This window comes from Paramormyrops kingsleyae, chromosome 11, assembly GCF_048594095.1.
Source record: "Paramormyrops kingsleyae isolate MSU_618 chromosome 11, PKINGS_0.4, whole genome shotgun sequence".
Lineage (NCBI taxonomy): Eukaryota > Metazoa > Chordata > Actinopteri > Osteoglossiformes > Mormyridae > Paramormyrops > Paramormyrops kingsleyae.
In genome coordinates, this window is record NC_132807.1 from 421,797 (window position 1) to 442,718 (window position 20,922).

The 20,922-nt window shown below is 43.0% G+C and overlaps 1 protein-coding gene across 1 annotated transcript in view; it reads right to left on the reverse strand.

The window, feature by feature from the left end:
• Positions 1-11,746: 11,746 nt before the first annotated feature.
• The window catches only part of LOC140593476 (uncharacterized), a 77,328-nt gene continuing 68,152 nt past the window's right edge, over positions 11,747-20,922 (reverse strand). Inside the window, exons 2-3 of the mRNA XM_072718410.1 lie at positions 13,802-14,599; positions 11,747-12,157 (exon numbers count right to left, since the gene is read on the reverse strand). Coding sequence (XP_072574511.1) covers positions 13,824-14,599 — 776 coding nt within the window. The 3' untranslated portion in view covers positions 11,747-12,157; positions 13,802-13,823. The remainder of the gene's footprint in view (positions 12,158-13,801; positions 14,600-20,922) is intronic.

Genomic DNA, 20,922 nt, shown 5'->3' on the forward strand with positions numbered 1-20,922 from the left:
TTTTATTTAAAATTTTAAACCTGATAAATTTACTACTACTTACCAGAAGAACCTCTGCCTGAACCAAGTATGAACTAAAACCAAGGCGAAATCGAAGTTGCTCTTGGGAGGTCGAAAAACCACAAAAACCCTCTCACAGCAGGCTACTGCCGGAGCGGGAAAAAAGTGGAAAATGTCCTCCCGGCCCCGACTGGCGACCGAGCAAAGCTCAGGAGCAACTGTCCTTTTCCGGCGCCGGGTAGTGATACCGACGTTAGATACTATTAGCTATAATCGCCCTGCGGGTGTTTGTTACGGAGTTTAAACGCGGACAGAAAAAAACGCCGCTCACGCGACACCCGCAGCTCTCTGTCAGTAATAATCGCGCTGTTAATTAACAGACAGGACAGACAAGCACTCACGCCGACCGAAATAAGAACAATAAATAGAAATAAACAGCCACCCACGTAAACAGGTAAAGCACACAAACACTCAAAACACTCCAAAAAACAATCCCAAACAATCCCAAACAATCGCTGCAGCTCAACACCACTCTCTCGCAGCAATCCCAGCAATCCTCGCAGCAATCCCAGCAATCCTTCTTTGTGCCAGTAGCTCTGGTTCTGGGTATCTTACTATAGGTAAGATGCCATCAGGGCCCTGTGATTTATTTATTTTGAGCTTAGCTAGGCTTTGCAAAGCACTGACGTGGAGAATTCCTCCCGCTGTGCAGTGTCCTTTGCAAGTGGAGGAAGTTCATGCCGAACTTTATTCACCGTGCCCAGTAGCGTTGTTTTGCGCTGAAGCAGTCTGTGTGACAGTGCCAGTGAGGTGAAGAAATTGTCCGTTGTGACATTTCTCTCATCATCCAAAAATGGCTCCATCAGATTCATGACCGCGTTCTCTGCCAGCCTCTCCCACTTCTGACGACTGGGGTCCTTTCCGAAGTAAGGGGATGCATTGCAGACATATTCGGTCTCCAAATCTGCGGCCATCCAGAACTTGATCCCAAATTTGTCCGGCTCGGATACGATATACTGCTTGAATGGACAAGGAACCTTGGTAGGGAACAGCCGTTCATCTATGGTCATGTGTTCTCCTGGAGTGAAACTCTCAGCACAGTTCTTAGTGAAGCATGTCCAAATGTCAGAGATCGCAGCAAATTTGTCTTTATTAGTCCCACAAGTGGAAAATTGCATCGTCACGGCAGAAAAGTGGACAGTGCAAGACAAGAGTAGCAAAATTAAAAATAATAGAATAAAAACTGTACCAACAGTACAGTATAAAAAGTGCACTATACAAACAATCTGGAAACATAAATTTGGATGAGTATATTGAAAAATATTTATATATATATGTGTGTATATGTAAACAGATAAATATATGTATGTATAAATAGAGTGTATGTATATTATGTACAGAGTGGATATATAAATATATGTACAACACTGGATATATCTATATGGACAGGCACGCAATGGAGTGACAGGGATTGACAAGAACTAATATTGCACATAGAAACTACCATGGTGTATTGGATGTGTGTGTTTGTTAGTCTATGTGTGTGGGGTCAGCTGCAAGGACTTTGTTGCAGAGTCTGACAGCGAACAGCATTTGAGCATAAGTATCTGAGTGAAGGTATTTGTTAACCTGGAGAGGCGCTTCTATGGGGTCACCTGTCTGTGTGGGACCATGTTGTTCATACTGCAGACAGTGAGTACATTACGCCTGCCTGTCCATGTTACATCGCAGGATTGACCTGATCAAACTTAGGCATCTTGAGTGTGAACTGGATCATTAGCACCTAATAGCTGTGCTTTTATTATAGGTGCTCCACATTTTATTTACATTTAAAAAATATTTCTCCTCTTTCCATATTTAGCTGTGAGGTCTTCGGCAATGCCACCCGTTTTGTGTCACACTGTTGGGTGTCAGCAGGAGCCAGCTGACTTTCTATTTACTTGTCTCACCTCGTCTCAGTGACCTCCCATCATCAGCAAGGAACGGGAGAGATATATGTTGTCAGCTGAGCTCTAGTCTCCTTCTTATGTTCCCCTTCTGTTCAGGTAATGACCAGCTCCTTTTTTGAAGCTTACTCCAGCCTGAGATTTGGTTAGTCTGTTGTTTGACTAAAGTGTTTTTAACTTCCACAGAACTCTGGGGGCTGGCCGGGGATGGTCAACTTCCTGTGCAGGGTCACAGGGGGTCTGGAGACTATCCTGAAAGCTATGGGCACAAAGCAGGGAATAACCCAGGACGTGGTGCCAACTAGGGCTGCACGATTTGGGGAAAATATCGAATCGCCATTTTTCTGACAGAAATTGCGATTACGATTTGATTTGCGATTTAATTTTTTTACTGTATGTCAAGCTTCAGTTCAATATTCAGTGTGTAGTCATTTTAAAACATATGACACAGGATGAGATACCATCAGTATTAACTGGTCTATATTCTAATGCAAGGATGAGAATTTAAAGATGTGATGTGTCAAGTTAAACAAAGTAATAATGAAAACAATTGCAGCATAAAGAAAAATAGCGATCTTGCAGGTAACGCCTCAGTGGATCTGTTTGGGCGGTAGGCGAACTGTAATGGGTCTATGGAATTTGGGATGGATGAACAGATTAAGTTCTTTACCAGCCTTTCAAACACCTTCATGGCCAGAGATGTTAGGGCTACCGGGCGGTAGTCATTCAGGCTGGAGGGCTTGTTGTGCTTCGGGACGGGAACTATGGTGGACCGTTTAAAACACGTTGGCACAATAGACAGAGCTAGGGACTCATTGAAGATCTTAGTGAAAACACCAGTCAGCTGATCATCGCAGCATCGCAGGACTCGTCCTGAAATCCCGTCTGGTCCCGCTGCTTTTCTGATGCTCACCTGCTTCAGAGCCCGGCGCACATCACGCTCTGCTAGGCTAACCAGAGCCGCGCTGCTGTCCTCGCTCACCGAGATCAGACTGTTGTTGTCTCCGCGGTGAGAGCTGTTTATCTCAAACCGTGCGAAGAACGTGTTCAGCTCGTCGGCAAAAACAGCGTCAGTGCTCAACGCAACGGCGTGTTTATTCTTATAGTCCGTGATTGTATATATTCCTTGCCACAGTCGGCGGGAGTCATGAAGATGAAAATATGACTCCACACGTTTCCGGTTTTAACAGCAGGCGCTGTTAGAACTACTTAAGACTTCCGAGTTGGTGTGTAATCAGCGTGGACGCTGGTAGCTATGACCATGCTGGGACTGATGTATCTCCAAGCTTAACTTCTGGCGTATCCTGCTAATACTGGGACAGGTATGTGTTTTTAATCCTGTACATGTCTTTGTCATGTCAGGATATTATGATTGGCCTGTTTGCATTTTTACCGTGTCCATGTTGTATTGTTTGTTTCAGAACATTACACTGCAGTCTGGGGTAACCTGTTGCATGTATTGTTTGCCCCGGCTGTTTTAAACTGTTTTGTATACTACCCAATTGGGAGTTAAGTGTTGCTTTATTCAGTGTGTGTCAGGGTCAGCCCCTGCTGTGGTCCTACCGAGTCCTGAACTGCAAGACTTTCAATGGTCACTTAAGGTACCTGAGTACTGTGAGGGTTGCAGGGTATTGGATTGAAGTGTATATTAGGATAAGTGGGTTTGCACAGTCACGCGTGGTATAGAAACCCTAGCTTCCCACCAGTGTGTCTACCCGCCCTTGGTTCAATAGGCCTCTGTCCCAATGTCTTGGTGATTTGTTTTCTTTTTTCATCTTCCCCTTTTTGTCTGTTTACTGTCCCTTCCCCAACATCAAGGTAGTGACCTATTTAATTGGTGACCAATCAAGAATATTTGTTGTTAAAGGTTGTACTTTTATATTTCTGTAAAACCTGCATCTGTACTTCTTATTAGAGCATTGTTCCCTTGCTCTGGCACACTCAGTAGGTAGTGAATCGCAAGGGGTGGCGTAGTCAGTGTACAGTAAGGGGCGCCACAACTAATAACACTCAAAATACCGTAATGTTCATCATAACAGAGTGGCTGTTCTGTCCTGAAACCGTAAAGCTGGAATTTTTTTAAACATAATATGCATTTTATAAAAAGAAGTTCTCAGATGACACCGCCATTAAGACTCAAAAAATTGGCCAAAAATGATGTAGAGAAGTGCAAACGTGATGAAAGTCGTACCCCTCGTTGCACAACCTCATAAAGGTTTTGTTTTTTTTAAATGATCATTCTGGTTTTTTTTTTTTGCAACCAATTTTTTATTGGGTTTTACTACAATGCACAAAAAAGTGACACATCAAAAACTGTTCAACATACAAAACAAAAAAAACACCAGAACCAAGAGCAAGACATTAAAGGAAACAAAAGAATATACATCTATATATATATACAGTAATATACATACAGCAATAATAAATAAAACACATACACCTATAAATGCAAATACATGCACACCCCCAGACATCCACATAGATACACAACACACACACCAAATATATTGCCATATAGCATATCTACATAACCGTACCAGAACATAAGAACATAAGAAATTAACCAGACACAATAGGTGATGTGCTCTCCTCAATGTACTGTAGTACAAGTGAAGCATTACGCTCCCAATTGTTGATAGTAACGTCTGAGGCACCATTTATTCAAGCAGCAGACAGCTCCAACATGATCAGATTGTAAAGGGAAGCCCTCCAGACTATGAAAGTGCAACGACTCGGGTCTTTCCACCTTGAGACCAACAGAAGCTTTGCAGCGACAGAGGATAAAGAAATCGTCTGTTGCTGAGAAGGGGAAAAAGAAAGGAGAGAGAACTCTAAGAATAACAGAGATTGAGGAGAACAAGGGACAGTCACATCCAGCAGATCAGAAAGAAAGGAGGAGACCGCATACCAAAGAGCGGCCACAGGTGGACACTCCCAGAACATACCAAGGGCTCTAAGTGGGCACAATTTACAAAGGGTATCAGGATCGAGAGCCATAGCGAAGCGCAATCGTGGAGTACAGTACATCCTGTGCACAAAACTAAACTGAACGTGCTGGTGATTGGGATTTCTAGAAGCCCGCTTAATATTTTTAAAAATGGTGCGCCAGCACAATGGAGAAGGAGAAGAGATATCACCCCATTTACGGGCAACAGGTGGAATAACCTGACCAGCATTACGCAAAAACATGTACAGCGTGGAGACTGGTCTATTAGATTTGGACAGGGAAGCCACAAATTTGCAAAGGGGGTGAATAGGCAAAGGAGCAGAGAAGGAAATCCCACATGTTCTGAAGACAGATCGCAGTTGTAGAAAGAAAAAGAAGGAAGAAGAAGGGATAGGAAATTTAGAGCTGAGAGCCTGGAACGTGAGGAGGCCAGAGTCATCAAATAGATCACCCAAAACACGGATTCCGGACGAGATCCACCGGGAGTTTGTGATGGGCTGACCACCAATGTTAAGCGCTCTATTAAGAAATACTGGTGTATTTGAGTGCCAGACAGGGACAGAGCCAGTGCGCTTCTCGACCCGATGGAAAATCTGCACAGCATAAGACACAATTGAGCCTAGCACAGGTTTAGCTGCCTTAGCTTTCAGGGAGAGAAAAGGGAGATGTTGCAGCTGATGCGGACGCGCCAGATTCTCCTCTATTGGAAACCAGGAAGGCGGTGATGGGGGAGGCTGAAGCCAGTGCCAGACCGAACGGAGAACAAAGGACCAGTGGTACCATTCATATTCCGGTAGAGCGAGACCCCCATCATCTCTAGAAAGAGTAAGAAAGGAGTACCTTATGCGAGGCTTGCGGGCATTCCAGAGAAAGGACGTTACTGTCGACCGGACATCTTTCAAAAAGTGGGAAGGGGGCGGCAAAGGAAGCATAGCACTTAAGAAATTTAAGCGGGGCAAAAAAAAAATTTCCCAGAGGAAACTCCAATTAAGCCTGTCAAAGGCCTTCTCGGCATCCAATGAGAAAAGAGCAGTGGGAGGAGAGGAAGAATAATCATTTTTAACAATATGCAGAAGACGACGCATATTGTCGGCTGCGTAGCGAGCTGAAATAAAACCAGTCTGATCGGGATGTACAATCTTAGCTATCATTAACTGAAGGCGGCGAGCCAACACCTTAGCCAATAGCTTAACATCAGAGTTCATTAAAGATAGGGGACGGTAGCTGGAACAATCAGCAGAGTCTTTGCCCTGTTTTAAAAGCAAAGAGATTATCACAGAATTTAAAGCGGGGTGGAGCTGAGAGGAGCGTATGGCGGAGGACAGCATACGAAACAGAGGGGAGGCTAACTGTGCCCAGAAGGTGAGCAGCACCTCAGCTTGAATACCATCCATTTTATTCTTAGAAAATGACTTAAGGGCCTCAGTGAGCTCACAAAATGTAATGGGGGATTCCAGTAGTAAGGCATCCTGCTGAGCAAGTATAGGGAGAGAAGCCAGGGAAAAAGGCGAGTCCAGGGCTGTCTGAGATGGAGGGCTGTCGGATAAGTAGAGATCCTTATAGAAATCAAGAAAACGGTCATTAATTTCAGAAGGGTTGGTGGTTACAGCTCCATCCTTGAATTTTACACTTGAAAAGTGTCACACTGGCGGAGCCTAAGCGCCAACAACTTACCAGGCCACTAGCGTAATACCGTGTCCTAGTGCGATGTACAAGAAATTCAGCCTTACGCAAAAGTAAACCATTGCGTTCGGCCCGCACCCTGGCGATACGAGCCTCATGCGCTTGGTCCAAATGCACCAATGCACTCCAAATGTGTCTCCTGCAAAAAAGCAATGTCCACCCTATTTCTAAACAAAATGTCTGTGACACTAGAGCGCTTCTGAGGGGTCGAAAGCGTCCTCACGTTCCAGGTAGCCATAACTAAGTTAGCCATCAGCAGCTATAAAAGACATAGATCCACAGCACAATACTGGAGAGAGAGAGACAAAGAGGGAGACGTCAATAGAGTAGCACATCGTTAGAGAAGGAATTAGTGAAAACAGACAACCCATAAACAAATAAGCTCCAGTAATACAAACCCCTAACACCCCATAAGACAGAACACCATCATCCAATGAGCCGAAGGGCGCGAACCCCAAGGCAAAATAACCACAAAACACCCCCCTCCCCCCCATCCCCCCAGAACAGCGCGGGGCCAAAAGCCAGCGCGTGACACGCAGGGGATAAGGCATGCGTGAATACTCAAGCCCGCCGGCCACCCCCGGCGTAAACTACAAAGCAAAATCAACTATAGAACAGACACAAAATCGTTAACAGAAAAGCACCCGATTTATATACTCCACACGCACAGTGTGACCGCAATATAATAACAGGCAAACAACAAAGCAGACCGAATAAGCATATTAAATTGGCCAGAACCCGGTGGAGGTGAAAGCGCCGATTGCCTGAAGAGCTTCTTCTGGGTCGGTAAAAAACCACTGGTTACCCGCAAAAGAAAGGCGAACTTTAGTCGGGTACAACAGAAAAGCAGGAACACCAGCTTCCCGAGCCTTCTTCAGAACGGGGGACATAGCCTTGCGAGCTCGAGCCGTCTGGCCGCTTGGATCCCTGTGGGCCCTAACAGCACGTGGCAGCAGCTTGAGATCGAAGGCCGCAACTACCTGCAGAAGCTGGATGAGCTCAGCATCCCCGAGGGACTCTGGAGCATTACGGACTACGGTGATGATCACACCGTGGTCATGTCCGTGCATGTCTCCGTGCATGTGAGCAGTTCTCTGCGAACATGGGGCACGAGGCAGGAGGAGAGGCCTCCTCAGAGGCCCGCTGGCACTAGTCAGAGGAAGCGCAAGGCCAAGCCCGACGACACCAGCGGCTCAAGTTCTCCTCCACCGCACAAGAGGCCCATGCGCTTCTGACTGGATTCCATGTTTTTACGCTGTAAGTTACATTTTTATTTCAACATAATTAGAAGATCCCGCAGGAAAATATTAGTCAGTTACTTAATAAATGACCAAAAAGTAGTTGAATAGGACAGCTGGCCAACGTGTCTGTGTGCTTCCACTGACTGGCACCCTGACATATACAGTATAGTGATGGATTCGAAATCTCATCGAGTAACAGTCCTTTATCTCAACTATCTGCACCATTTTGCCAAGAGCGAGAGTTTGCGCATCCAGAAAGTTTAACCGTTTTTGTTTTATTTCAAACTGCCTTCATTGACCGGAAACCGTAAATATTTTAAACTCTGCGCTAAGACACATTCGCATGGCGTTAGTTTTACCGATTCTGACGGGATAAGAAACGTGCGCAATTTCTCAAAATTACCACACAGTGGAGAATTAATGCCGGCAGGATCTTACTGTCTACAAAGCAAATTCAATGCAAGTATAACCTTCACAAGTAAGACGAAGCATGGCGGCGGAAAAGAACAACATTTTTATTTTACAATTACTTCAAAATTAGGAACAAAAATACGACCAAAAATTCTTTAGTTTGACATGTGATCAAAATACAGAGTAAACTAATACATGATAGCATGCATGCAAAAGATCAACGGCAGAACAGGGACTTTTAACGTTGTCTGCATTAAAAAGGAATTAACCATCCCTCTCAATATAAAATTGGGATAATTTATTTCTCTTCAGAGGCCTCCATAGAATAGTGCATCCATCCCCTCACTCATGTGTATAGAGACGTATCCTAAGGCCAGGGTGCCAGTCAGTGGAAGCACACAGACACGTTGGCCAGCTGTCCTATTCAACTACTTTTTGGTCATTTATTAAGTAACTGACTTAGGACTGGACGATATGGCAAAAAATTATATCACGATATATTTCTTAATTTTGGTCGATACGGTATAATTCCGATATCGATATGGACAATATTAAAAAGCCTCAGGAAAAAACTGCCGAGGACACACACAATGGATGTCTGCAAACTGAATTTGCAAAGTCTATAATACATCCAGGCTCCTCCTATTAAAATTATATAATTTTTTTTTTTAATAAAAACAGTACAAAAAAAAATAAGGTTCACGTTTTATTTGTATTTAGCCTGTACAAACAAGAAATGTGAAATAAACTATCAAATAAATAAAACTCTTAGACTCAGCTTATTAACAATAATATATTTCCATTTAAACTAGAACAGGCTGATAATTCATATACAGTCGAACCCAGTTATGTCGCCGGCCTAGGAGGTTGCCAAAAAGCGTCGAGATAACCGATGATCGAGATAACCGAAAACCAATATGGCAGCAATATATTAACATGTGCTTGAAATTTATTTATGTGCATTAATAACTGAGAATGTACATGCACAGGTTTTTGGTGTTTTTGGCATTGCCGCGATTTGTTTGACGTGATCGGCATAATATAAATATGTACATGCATCGGGGCCGGTTCTAGACATGCATATATGAGGGGGCAGACATAAATGTGAAGGGGGCACATGGTGGCGACAGAGGCGGTAAAGGGGTGGGGTGGTGCTCTGGATAACAGTTTTTGTCATGTAATTGGATTGCACTTTGTCAGGCCTCTACCCTAAGACCTGTCCAACTTGGGTGTCCCACCTGAAGGCTAAGCTTCTGCTGGTGTAGCTCTTAGGGTCACTGAGGCACGCAAACCCCCTGACCACATAAGGTGGCAATCCCTCAGGGGGAAAACTGAAAAGTAAAACAACAAAAAATAAAATAAAATATTCCTCATCAGATTAAAACAAGTAAAAACATGACATTTACCTTAATTGGATGGCCTATATCAAACATATTTGAACCCAACAAAACACTTTTCACTATTGCCAATATTACCAAAACTAAAAAGGGTAGGCTAAGTTATGAAAAAGAAAAAATCAATTCACCGAGTCTTGAAATATAAAACTGAAAAATAGGATCGGTCAGGGTTCATTTCACTACATGTTGTACTTGTTATAACTATGTATGTGACGAATAAAGAATCTTGAAATCTTGAAATCACAACGAACAAGTCGCTCAATGAGAATGAATGACGTAACCGACTGGCTAAGCTGCTTCTAGCGCCGAGGTGGTTAAAATGGTACGGTCCACACTAGGGGCGTCTGAAATAGTTTTACATAAAATTTTCCTACAAGGTGAGGTTATCTTTCTTTTAAAAAAAAAAAAAAAACAAAAGAAAAATGTTAAGACCCCCCCCCCCAAACTGCTATTTTTGTCTATTTGGGGGGGTCTTGATCGGGGGGGTACTGGAGGGTACAGTACCCCCCGATCAAGACCCCCCCAAATAGACAAAAATAATTCGAACCATGATCTCACGAGTCGTTATGATTTTGACGAGAGAGATTGCTGCTTCCCCTCCCGCAATCGCGCAGCTCATTTCGCTCTGCCCTGCCTACTGAGAAACGGACTCATTTGCATACTAACAGTGATTGGATGTTTAGCTGGGGGGAGGGTGAGTGGGGGATCTCTGCCGAGTGCAGTGTGAGCCCGCGCACAAACAGAAAGAGCGAACAAGAAGTGAAACTTATCATCTCGTTTGTGCCTTTTTCAGTGGATTTTTCAGCTACTGTAGTAAATCTTGTCCATATTCAGTTTGTGGGTAATTATTATTTTCTTCCTCAACTTCTAAAAGTTTGATTTAAGGGGGCAGGACGTTTGCTTAAGGGGGCGTTGCCCCAGCGTAGAGCCGGCCCCGACATACATATTGGCTAACAAAAGGCATATGCACCAACTAACAGCAGAAATTTACTAGTATACAATAAAAACCACCGTCGTTTCTCGATACAAACCTTTAATTATATTCTCCAAAATTGAAAACACAAAGATCGCTCACAAAAAACCTGCGGGGTGTACTGTAGTTCGTTTTTACAAAAAGCTAACCAGTGTCAAAATTAAATTCACGAGTCATTTCGCTCTGACACAGCTCTGATAAGTATCATACACGCGGTTACTATGGTTTCTAAAATGCTTTGTTGCTTTTGCCTTTAACAGTCTGCTTGAAAACAAATGCTTCAATATTATTTATGCCGTCTAAAAAAGTTTTACCTGGATCGCGTTTCACAGCTGCGTTGTTTAGCAAATTACCCTGCGAATGCGATTTGAATACGCGCTGTTTAGCACTTGTGATACATTTTTAAAAGCCGGCGAATCGTCACGGGGATCGAGATAACCAATGTTAAGTGCCGAATTTGGCAGTTCCACTTCAAAAACGTCAACTTAATAGGGTTGGCGAGTTAACCGAGGACGAGATAAGTGGGTTCGACTGTGTGTGTGTATATATAAATATATATATACGAATATATATGAATATATATATACACGAATATATATGAATATATATATATTCAAATGTATATCGAAATATAGGAAATGTGTTTAAAAATCGTATCACCGTTATTGAAAAAAATTCTATCGCGATATATATTGATATCGAATTATTGTCCAGCCCTAAACTGACTAATATTTTCCTGCGGGATCTTCTAATTATGTTGAAATAAAAATGTAACTTACAGCGTAAAAACATGGAATCCAGTCAGAAGCGCATGGCCCTCTTGTGCGGTGGAGGAGAACTTGAGCCGCTGGTGTCGTCGGGCTCGGCCTTGCGCTTCCTCTGACTGGTGCCAGCGGGCCTCTGAGGAGGCCTCTCCTCCTGCCTCACGCCCCATGTTCGCAGAGAACTGCTCACATGCACGGAGACATGCACGGACATGACCACGGTGTGATCATCACCGTAGTCCGTAATGCTCCAGAGTCCCTCGGGGATGCTGAGCTCATCCAGCTTCCGCAGGTAGTTGCGGCCTTCGATCTCAAGCTGCTGCCATGTGCTGTTAGGGCCCACAAGGATCCAGAAGGTGGAGCTGGAGGGCTCAGCATGTTCTGGCTCAATCTGACTTCCAGGTTGAGTGTCAGAAGCCACAGATAATGATGGAGATGAGGGCTCATCTTCACCCCAGGCCAAGGGGAGAGCATCAGGAAGCCCATTAGCATCCTCAGTCGTGGATGCTGGAGCTGCAGGGGAAGCCTCCCTTCTAGAGCTGGGTGATGGCAGCTCCTGTCCGTAATGGTCATCCTCCTCAGCTGGTGATTCTCCATCCCCATGCTGGACACCAGTCTCTGTACCATGATGTACCACTTGCAGCCGTGCAGTTGCTACGTGCAATAGGCTGGGATCCAACTAATAAAATGAAGGGACACTGAGGGCCAGAGACTGCAAGTTCTCCATGGTCAGTGGGCTCCTCTCAAAGTTCACGACCAGAATGGAGATGAACTTGTCCTCCACAAACTCATGAACTGGGACAAAATGGAACACAGAGAGATATATAAGAACATGACAATAACTGGATAAATACTCTACTACAAAATCAGTTTAAAATGAGTCCATGGGCTTCAGATTGTCAGATAAATGAAATAATGTGAATTACCGATAAAGCTAAGAAAGCTGAACCAGAAGACAACATCCATGCATACGCTTACTCTCACACATATCCAAATGAATAAATATTAAATGAAACACATTTAGTCCTGTACTTTTGTCACTAACAGTGATCTTGCTTTTCATTTTCTTATTATTTAAACAAGATGAGCAAGAATGGGAGACAGAAGGGGAGTATAACGAACGGCATTTCCTATCACATCGTTACATTTTCTCATTTTAAAACTCTGCTTCCAATGTATCCGTTTGCAGTTCAAAATACATTTGTTTCTGTAGATAAAAGTTGAATTATTCAACAGGTCGGTTATTTTACCTCGAAAACCAAAGGTGTTACTTATCAGCTTTACCTCAAAACTAACAAGCATTAGGCCAATGCAGACTTGGCCGTTCATTTCGTCTGTCACATACCGGGAGCTACAACTTTATTATCATTTAATCACTATAATCATTAATACCTTCTGGATCCATGTTCTCCACGTTTAAGGAGTGATGGATTCGAAATCTCATCGAGTAACAGTCCTTTATCTCAACTATCTGCACCGTTTTGCCAAGAGCGAGAGTTTGCGCATCCAGAAAGTTTAACCGTTTTTGTTTTATTTCAAACTGCCTTCATTGACCGAAAACCGTAAATATTTTAAACTCTGCGCTAAGACACATTCGCATGGCGTTAGTTTTACCGATTCTGACGGGATAAGAAACGTGCGCAATTTCTCAAAATTACCACACAGTGCAGAATTAATGCCGGCAGGATCTTACTGTCTACAAAGCAAGTTCAATGCAAGCATAACCTTCACAAGTAGGACGAAGCATGGCGGCGGAAAAGAACAACATTTTTATTTTACAATTACTTCAAAATTAGGAACAAAAATACGACCAAAAATTCTTTAGTTTGACATGTGATCAAAATACAGAGTAAACTAATACATGATAGCATGCATGCAAAAGATCAACGGCAGAACAGGGACTTTTAACGTTGTCTGCATTAAAAAGGAATTAACCATCCCTCTCAATATAAAATTGGGATAATTTTTTTCTCTTCAGAGGCCTCCATAGAATAGTGCATCCATCCCCTCACTCATGTGTATAGAGACGTATCCTAAGGCTCTGTCAGCAACATTCAGATCAACAACAGCATCAACAATTTCACAGCTAGTTTTAAAACTTGCTTAAACGCACAGTGATTGCAGAAAATGATAAACAAATTAGGTAATATTAATTAAATTATTAAATTGTGCAGATTAATAGTCAGAAAAGGTTATTGAATTTTACATTATGATAAATGAGAACTATAGGTGATTACTAATTATTGTTAACTAATTTACTGTATGAATTTTTCCCCCTCGTTGTTAAAAATCATTATATGTCAGGGTGCCAGTCAGTGGAAGCACACAGACACGTTGGCCAGCTGTCCTATTCAACTACTTTTTGGTCATTTATTAAGTAACTGACTAATATTTTCCTGCGGGATCTTCTAATTATGTTGAAATAAAAATGTAACTTACAGCGTAAAAACATGGAATCCAATCAGAAGCGCATGGGCCTCTTGTGCGGTGGAGGAGAACTTGAGCCGCTGGTGTCGTCGGGCTCGGCCTTGCGCTTCCTCTGTCTGGTGCCAGCGGGCCTCTGAGGAGGCCTCTCCTCCTGCCTCACGCCCCATGTTCGCAGAGAACTGCTCACATGCACGGAGACATGCACGGACATGACCACGGTGTGGTCATCACCGTAGTCCGTAATGCCCCAGAGTCCCTCGGGGATGCTGAGCTCATCCAGCTTCCGCAGGTAGTTGCGGCCTTCGATCTCAAGCTGCTGCCACGTGCTGTTAGGGCCCACAGGGATCCAGAAGGTGGAGCTGGAGGGCTCAGCATGTTCTAGCTCAATCTGACTTCCAGGTTGAGTGTCAGAAGCCACAGATAAGGATGGAGATGAGGGCTCATCTTCACCCCAGGCCAAGGGGAGAGCCTCAGGAAGCCCATTAGCATCCTCAGTCGTGGATGCTGGAGCTGCAGGGGAAGCCTCCCTTCTAGAGCTGGGTGATGGCAGCTCCTGTCCGTAATGGTCATCCTCCTCAGCTGGTGATTCTCCATCCCCATGCTGGACACCAGTCTCTGTACCATGATGTACCACTTGCAGCCATGCAGTTGCTACGTGCAATAGGCTGGGATCCAACTCCTCCCCAGTGAGCCGCCAATAAAATGAAGGGACACTGAGGGCCAGAGACTGCAAGTTCTCCATGGTCAGTGGGCTCCTCTCGAAGTTCACGACCAGAATGGAGATGAACTTGTCCTCCACAAACTCATGAACTGGGACAAAATGGAACACAGAGAGATATATAAGAACATGACAATAACTGGATAAATACTCTACTACAAAATCAGTTTAAAATGAGTCCATGGGCTTCAGATTGTCAGATAAATGAAATAATGTGAATTACCGATAAAGCTAAGAAAGCTAAACCAGAAGACAACATCCATGCATACGCTTACTCTCACACATATCCAAATGAATAAATATTAAATGAAACACATTTAGTCCTGCACTTTTGTCACTAACAGTGATCTTGCTTTTCATTTTCTTATTATTTAAACAAGATGAGCAAGAATGGGAGACAGAAGGGGAGTATAACGAACGGCATTTCCTATCACATCGTTACATTTTCTCATTTTAAAACTCTGCTTCCAATGTATCCGTTTGCAGTTCAAAATACATTTGTTTCTGTAGATAAAAGTTGAATTATTCAACAGGTCGGTTATTTTACCTCGAAAACCAAAGGTGTTACTTATCAGCTTTACCTCAAAACTAACAAGCATTAGGCCAATGCAGACTTGGCCGTTCATTTCGTCTGTCACATACCGGGAGCTACAACTTTATTATCATTTAATCACTATAATCATTAATACCTTCTGGATCCATGTTCTCCACGTTTAAGGAGTGATGGATTCGAAATCTCATCGAGTAACAGTCCTTTATCTCAACTATCTGCACCATTTTGCCAAGAGCGAGAGTTTGCGCATCCAGAAAGTTTAACCGTTTTTGTTTTATTTCAAACTGCCTTCATTGACCGGAAACCGTAAATATTTTAAACACTGCGCTAAGACACATTCGCATGGCGTTAGTTTTACCGATTCTGACGGGATAAGAAACGTGCGCAATTTCTCAAAATTACCACACAGTGGAGAATTAATGCCGGCAGGATCTTACTGTCTACAAAGCAAGTTCAATGCAAGCATAACCTTCACAAGTAAGACGAAGCATGGCGGCGGAAAAGAACAACATTTTTATTTTACAATTACTTCAAAATTAGGAACAAAAATACAACCAAAAATTCTTTAGTTTGACATGTGATCAAAATACAAAGTAAACTAATACATGATAGCATGCATGCAAAAGATCAACGGCAGAACAGGGACTTTTAACGTTGTCTGCATTAAAAAGGAATTAACCATCCCTCTCAATATAAAATTGGGATAATTTTTTTCTCTTCAGAGGCCTCCATAGAATAGTGCATCCATCCCCTCACTCATGTGTATAGAGACGTATCCTAAGGCTCTGTCAGCAACATTCAGATCAACAACAGCATCAACAATTTCACAGCTAGTTTTAAAACTTGCTTAAACGCACAGTGATTGCAGAAAATGATAAACAAATTAGGTACTATTAATTAAATTATTAAATTGTGCAGATTAATAGTCAGAAAAGGTTTTTCAATTTTACATTATGATAAATGAGAACTATAGGTGATTACTAATTATTGTTAACTAATTTACTGTATGAATTTTTCCCCCTCGTTGTTAAAAATCATTATATGTCAGGGTGCCAGTCAGTGGAAGCACACAGACACGTTGGCCAGCTGTCCTATTCAACTACTTTTTGGTCATTTATTAAGTAACTGACTAATATTTTCCTGCGGGATCTTCTAATTATGTTGAAATAAAAATGTAACTTACAGCGTAAAAACATGGAATCAAGTCAGAAGCGCATGGGCCTCTTGTGCGGTGGAGGAGAACTTGAGCCGCTGGTGTCGTCGGGCTCGGCCTTGCGCTTCCTCTGTCTGGTGCCAGCGGGCCTCTGAGGAGGCCTCTCCTCCTGCCTCACGCCCCATGTTCGCAGAGAACTGCTCACATGCACGGAGACATGCACGGACATGACCACGGTGTGATCATCACCGTAGTCCGTAATGCTCCAGAGTCCATCGGAGATGCTGAGCTCATCCAGCTTCCGCAGGTAGTTGCGGCCTTCGATCTCAAGCTGCTGCCACGTGCTGTTAGGGCCCACAGGGATCCAGAAGGTGGAGCTGGAGGGCTCAGCATGTTCTGGCTCAATCTGACTTCCAGGTTGAGTGTCAGAAGGCACAGATAAGGATGGAGATGAGGGCTCATCTTCACCCCAGGCCAAGGGGAGAGCCTCAGGAAGCCCATTAGCATCCTCAGTCGTGGATGCTGGAGCTGCAGGGGAAGCCTCCCTTATAGAGCTGGATGATGGCAGCTCCTGTCCGTAATGGTCATCCTCCTCAGCTGGTGATTCTCCATCCCCATGCTGGACACCAGTCTCTGTACCATGATGTACCACTTGCAGTCGTGCAGGTGCTACGTGCAATAGGCTGGGATCCAGCTCCTCCCCAGTGAGCCGCCAATAAAATGAAGGGACACTGAGGGCCAGAGACTGCAAGTTCTCCATGGTCAGTGGGCTCCTCTCGAAGTTCACGACCAGAATGGAGATGAACTTGTCCTCCAAAAACTCATGAACTGGGACAAAATGGAACACAGAGAGATATATAAGAACATGACAATACCTGGATAAATACTCTACTACAAAATCCATTTAAAATGAGTCCATGGGCTTCAGATTGTCAGATAAATGAAATAATGTGAATTACTGATAAAGCTAAGAAAGCTAAACCAGAAGACAACATCCATGCATACGCTTACTCTCACACATATCCAAATGAATAAATATTAAATGAAACACATTTAGTCCTGCACTTTTGTCACTAACAGTGATCTTGCTTTTCATTTTCTTATTATTTAAACAAGATGAGCAAGAATGGGAGACAGAAGGGGAGTATAACGAACGGCATTTCCTATCACATCGTTACATTTTCTCATTTTAAAACTCCGCTTCCAATGTATCCGTTTGCAGTTCTAAATACATTCATTTCTGTAGATAAAAGTTGAATTATTCAACCGGTCGGTTATTTTACCTCGAAAACCAAATGTGTTACTTATCAGCTTTACCTCAAAACTAACAAGCATTAGGCCAATGCAGACTTGGCCGTTCATTTCGTTTGTCACATACCAGGAGCTACAACTTTATTATCATTTAATCATTATAATCATTAATACCTTCTGGATCCATGTTCTCCATGTTTAAGGAGTGATGGATTCGAAATCTCATCGAGTAACAGTCCTTTATCTCGACTATCTGCACCATCTTGCCAAGAGCGAGAGTTTGCGCATCCAGAAAGTTTAAACGTTTTTGTTTTATTTCAAACTGCCTTCATTGACCGGAAACCGTAAATATTCTAAACTCTGCGCTAAGACACATTCGCATGGCGTTAGTTTTACCGATTCTGACGGGATAAGAAACGTGCGCAATTTCTCAAAATTACCACACAGTGGAGAATTAATGCCGGCAGGATCTTACTGTCTACAAAGCAAGTTCAATGCAAGCATAACCTTCACAAGTAAGACGAAGCATGGCGGCGGAAAAGAACAACATTTTTATTTTACAATTACTTCAAAATTAGGAACAAAAATACGACCAAAAATTCTTTAGTTTGACATGTGATCAAAATACAGAGTAAACTAATACATGATAGCATGCATGCAAAAGATCAACGGCAGAACAGGGACTTTTAACGCAGTCTGCATTAAAATGGAATTAACCATCCCTCTCAATATAAAATTGGGATATTTTTTTCTCTTCAGAGGCCTCCATAGAATAGTGCATCCATCCCCTCACTCATCTGTATGAAGACGTATCCTAAGGCTCCGTCAGCAACATTCAGATCAACAACAGCATCAACAATTTCACAGCTAGTTTTAAAACTTGCTTTAACGCACAGTGATTGCAGAAAATGATAAACAAATTAGGTAATATTAATTAAATTATTAAAATGTGCAGATTAATAGTCAGAAATGGTTTTTGAATTTTACATCATGATAAATGAGAACTATACGTGATTACTAATTATTGTTAACTAATTTACTGTATGAATTTTTCCCCCTCGTTGTCAGGGTGCCAGTCAGTGGAAGAACACAGACACGTTGGCCAGCTGTCCTATTCATTCAGCACCAGCCCATCTAGTAGAGAATTCAGCACCACGGACAGTGACCTGAGTTACTATGACTTCAGGTTCCTTCATTGGCTCTATATGTTTTTCTAGAAATAACTAAATGGCTCTGTTGCAGAAATTTCCAGCCATAGACTTGGTTCCTTTATGAAGAGGATATTTTATTTTTACTCAGACCTACAGAAAACCAGCTCTGCACGCGATCTCCCCTTTACTGCTGGAGCAGGGCACACGCAGATCAACAAGTGACAATGCAGCAAATACAGATGAACTATTTCTCACAGCTTCAGAAGGAGTCAGATTACTTTGTAATTCAGAGTTTGTCTAAGACTTCTGCTAGAACATTTTGTGCACTTGAGCCTACTTTCAAAATGTATGGCACCTGGGTCTACTAAAACAAGGTGATGCTGCCTGAACCACCAACCAAGGCTGGGGAGGAAAGGGAGGAATACTAGCCAAAGCAAGGAAGAAAAGCAGCCCACCCTATCTCATGGTCATGAATACAAGAGTTAGGGAGTGTTATGAAGAAGACACCACACTTAAGACCACACAGTGAATTACACCAGAGAGAGTTATTGCATTCTAGCTGTGTTACGTAACATTCCTCAGCCTTCGGTTTTTTCCACACTATGAAGGACATAATTCAGGGTGACAAACAAAACAGCGGAACTGTAGGGCAACCATTTATTTGTTTCAGTAGTTTTAAGAAAACTTGAACATAAAATGTTTGTTTTGCTTAGATATAAGTCCAGTTGTAGCAGACTTATATTGGCTTTAAGTGATGGATGTTGCTTGTGTTAATACTGCTTTGATTTTGAGGATGAAGTCTGAAGTGTAGGTGACATAGAAGCATGTAGTTTGATGTTTGGAGGTTGTAGTTTTTCATGGGACAATTTGAATATGGAGTACTGGTGTTGTACTTTTTAAGAGGACAGCTCACGAAAACTAATACAGAGTATTATAAGTACCTCTCTTTAAAGGAACTGAGCTCTCTTAGTGTATTTTACATCACATACACTCTTGGTTCGCTGGGCGGTCCATCCCACTGTAGTTGGAGAAAGCTGCCATCAGTCGTTCGGTGTAGCACTCGCAGGATTTACTAGGCTCCTGCTTAAACTGATGCATCATCATCCAGTCCATGCGCGGGGCGACCTGTATCAGAAGGGCTGCCACATAGCGAGGTCTGTTCTGCCTGGGATCCAGCAGGTCACTGACAATGTCCTTCAACTCCTTCATCTACAGTGTCAGATGACCAAAGTTATCTCCCTCTTGAGGATTTGTAAATAACAACATAGGGGCAAGAATTTTTTCTGCCTCGTCCTACTGCCTGAGTTTTTGACCGCGGCACGTCGTCACTGATAAGGAGGTGGAGTCGGGCGCTGAATGGTTATGATCCTCATCTGCAGGGGGGAGAGGGGAAGGGGCAGGGGAACCAGTTGCTACTCCTCCCTCGGCGGCATAAGGAGGAGACTGCTGTTTGGGCAGCAATGCTTGGGCAGGGGCCACACAGTTTATTCCTGGGTATCTAATTAGCAGACACCTTTTGGTTCCTTCAGGGGCTCCACAGACAAACTCATTGACAAAATAGAGTCGTCACAGACAAATGCTTTGTCACATGCTCAGCCGACATGGACTGTGTGCTGTTTACAAATTTTTGTCAGAAACGGAAAGCTCATATGCATATCAGCATATTTTTGGCACAAGTGGAACTCCATCATTTTAAAGAGGGTAAACTCTTCAGGAAATTTACAATGTCAGAATAAACGGATTTTTTAACAGGAGTAACTAATGTGCCCTAATAAGGAAATACATACAATCAGAATAAAATACCTGTGGTTTTTAACAGTGGTAACAATCTGATACGGAAAGGTATCAGATCAACATATCTATAGCATGTAACGGAGCTTGCTCCCCTCCAGAACTCATTGTTCCAGTAGTTATCTGAAATTGTCGTTATTTGGAATATTAAAGACTATGAACAAAAATGGACAATGCAAGAAAATAAAACAATGAGTATGACAGAAAACTAGAGTATTGTTGCAACGGTTGGTACTAGCTGGGTTATGTACTAGCTCACATTAGAGAAACATCATAAATGCTACTAATACACAACTGGGGGGGGGGGGGGGGGGTGGCTCAGTACATGGGCTAAGTCCTTGTGCCTGTAATCAGAAGGTCACCGGTCCAAACCCAACCTCAGCACGTCCTTTAGCAAGGCCCTTAACACCCAGCTTCCTGGGGGCCCACACAGGTGACTGTCTTTCACATAGAGCTTGATTTATAAAGAGCAAATTGAGGGAGGTGTAAAGAAGACAATTTCCCCACAGGGATCAA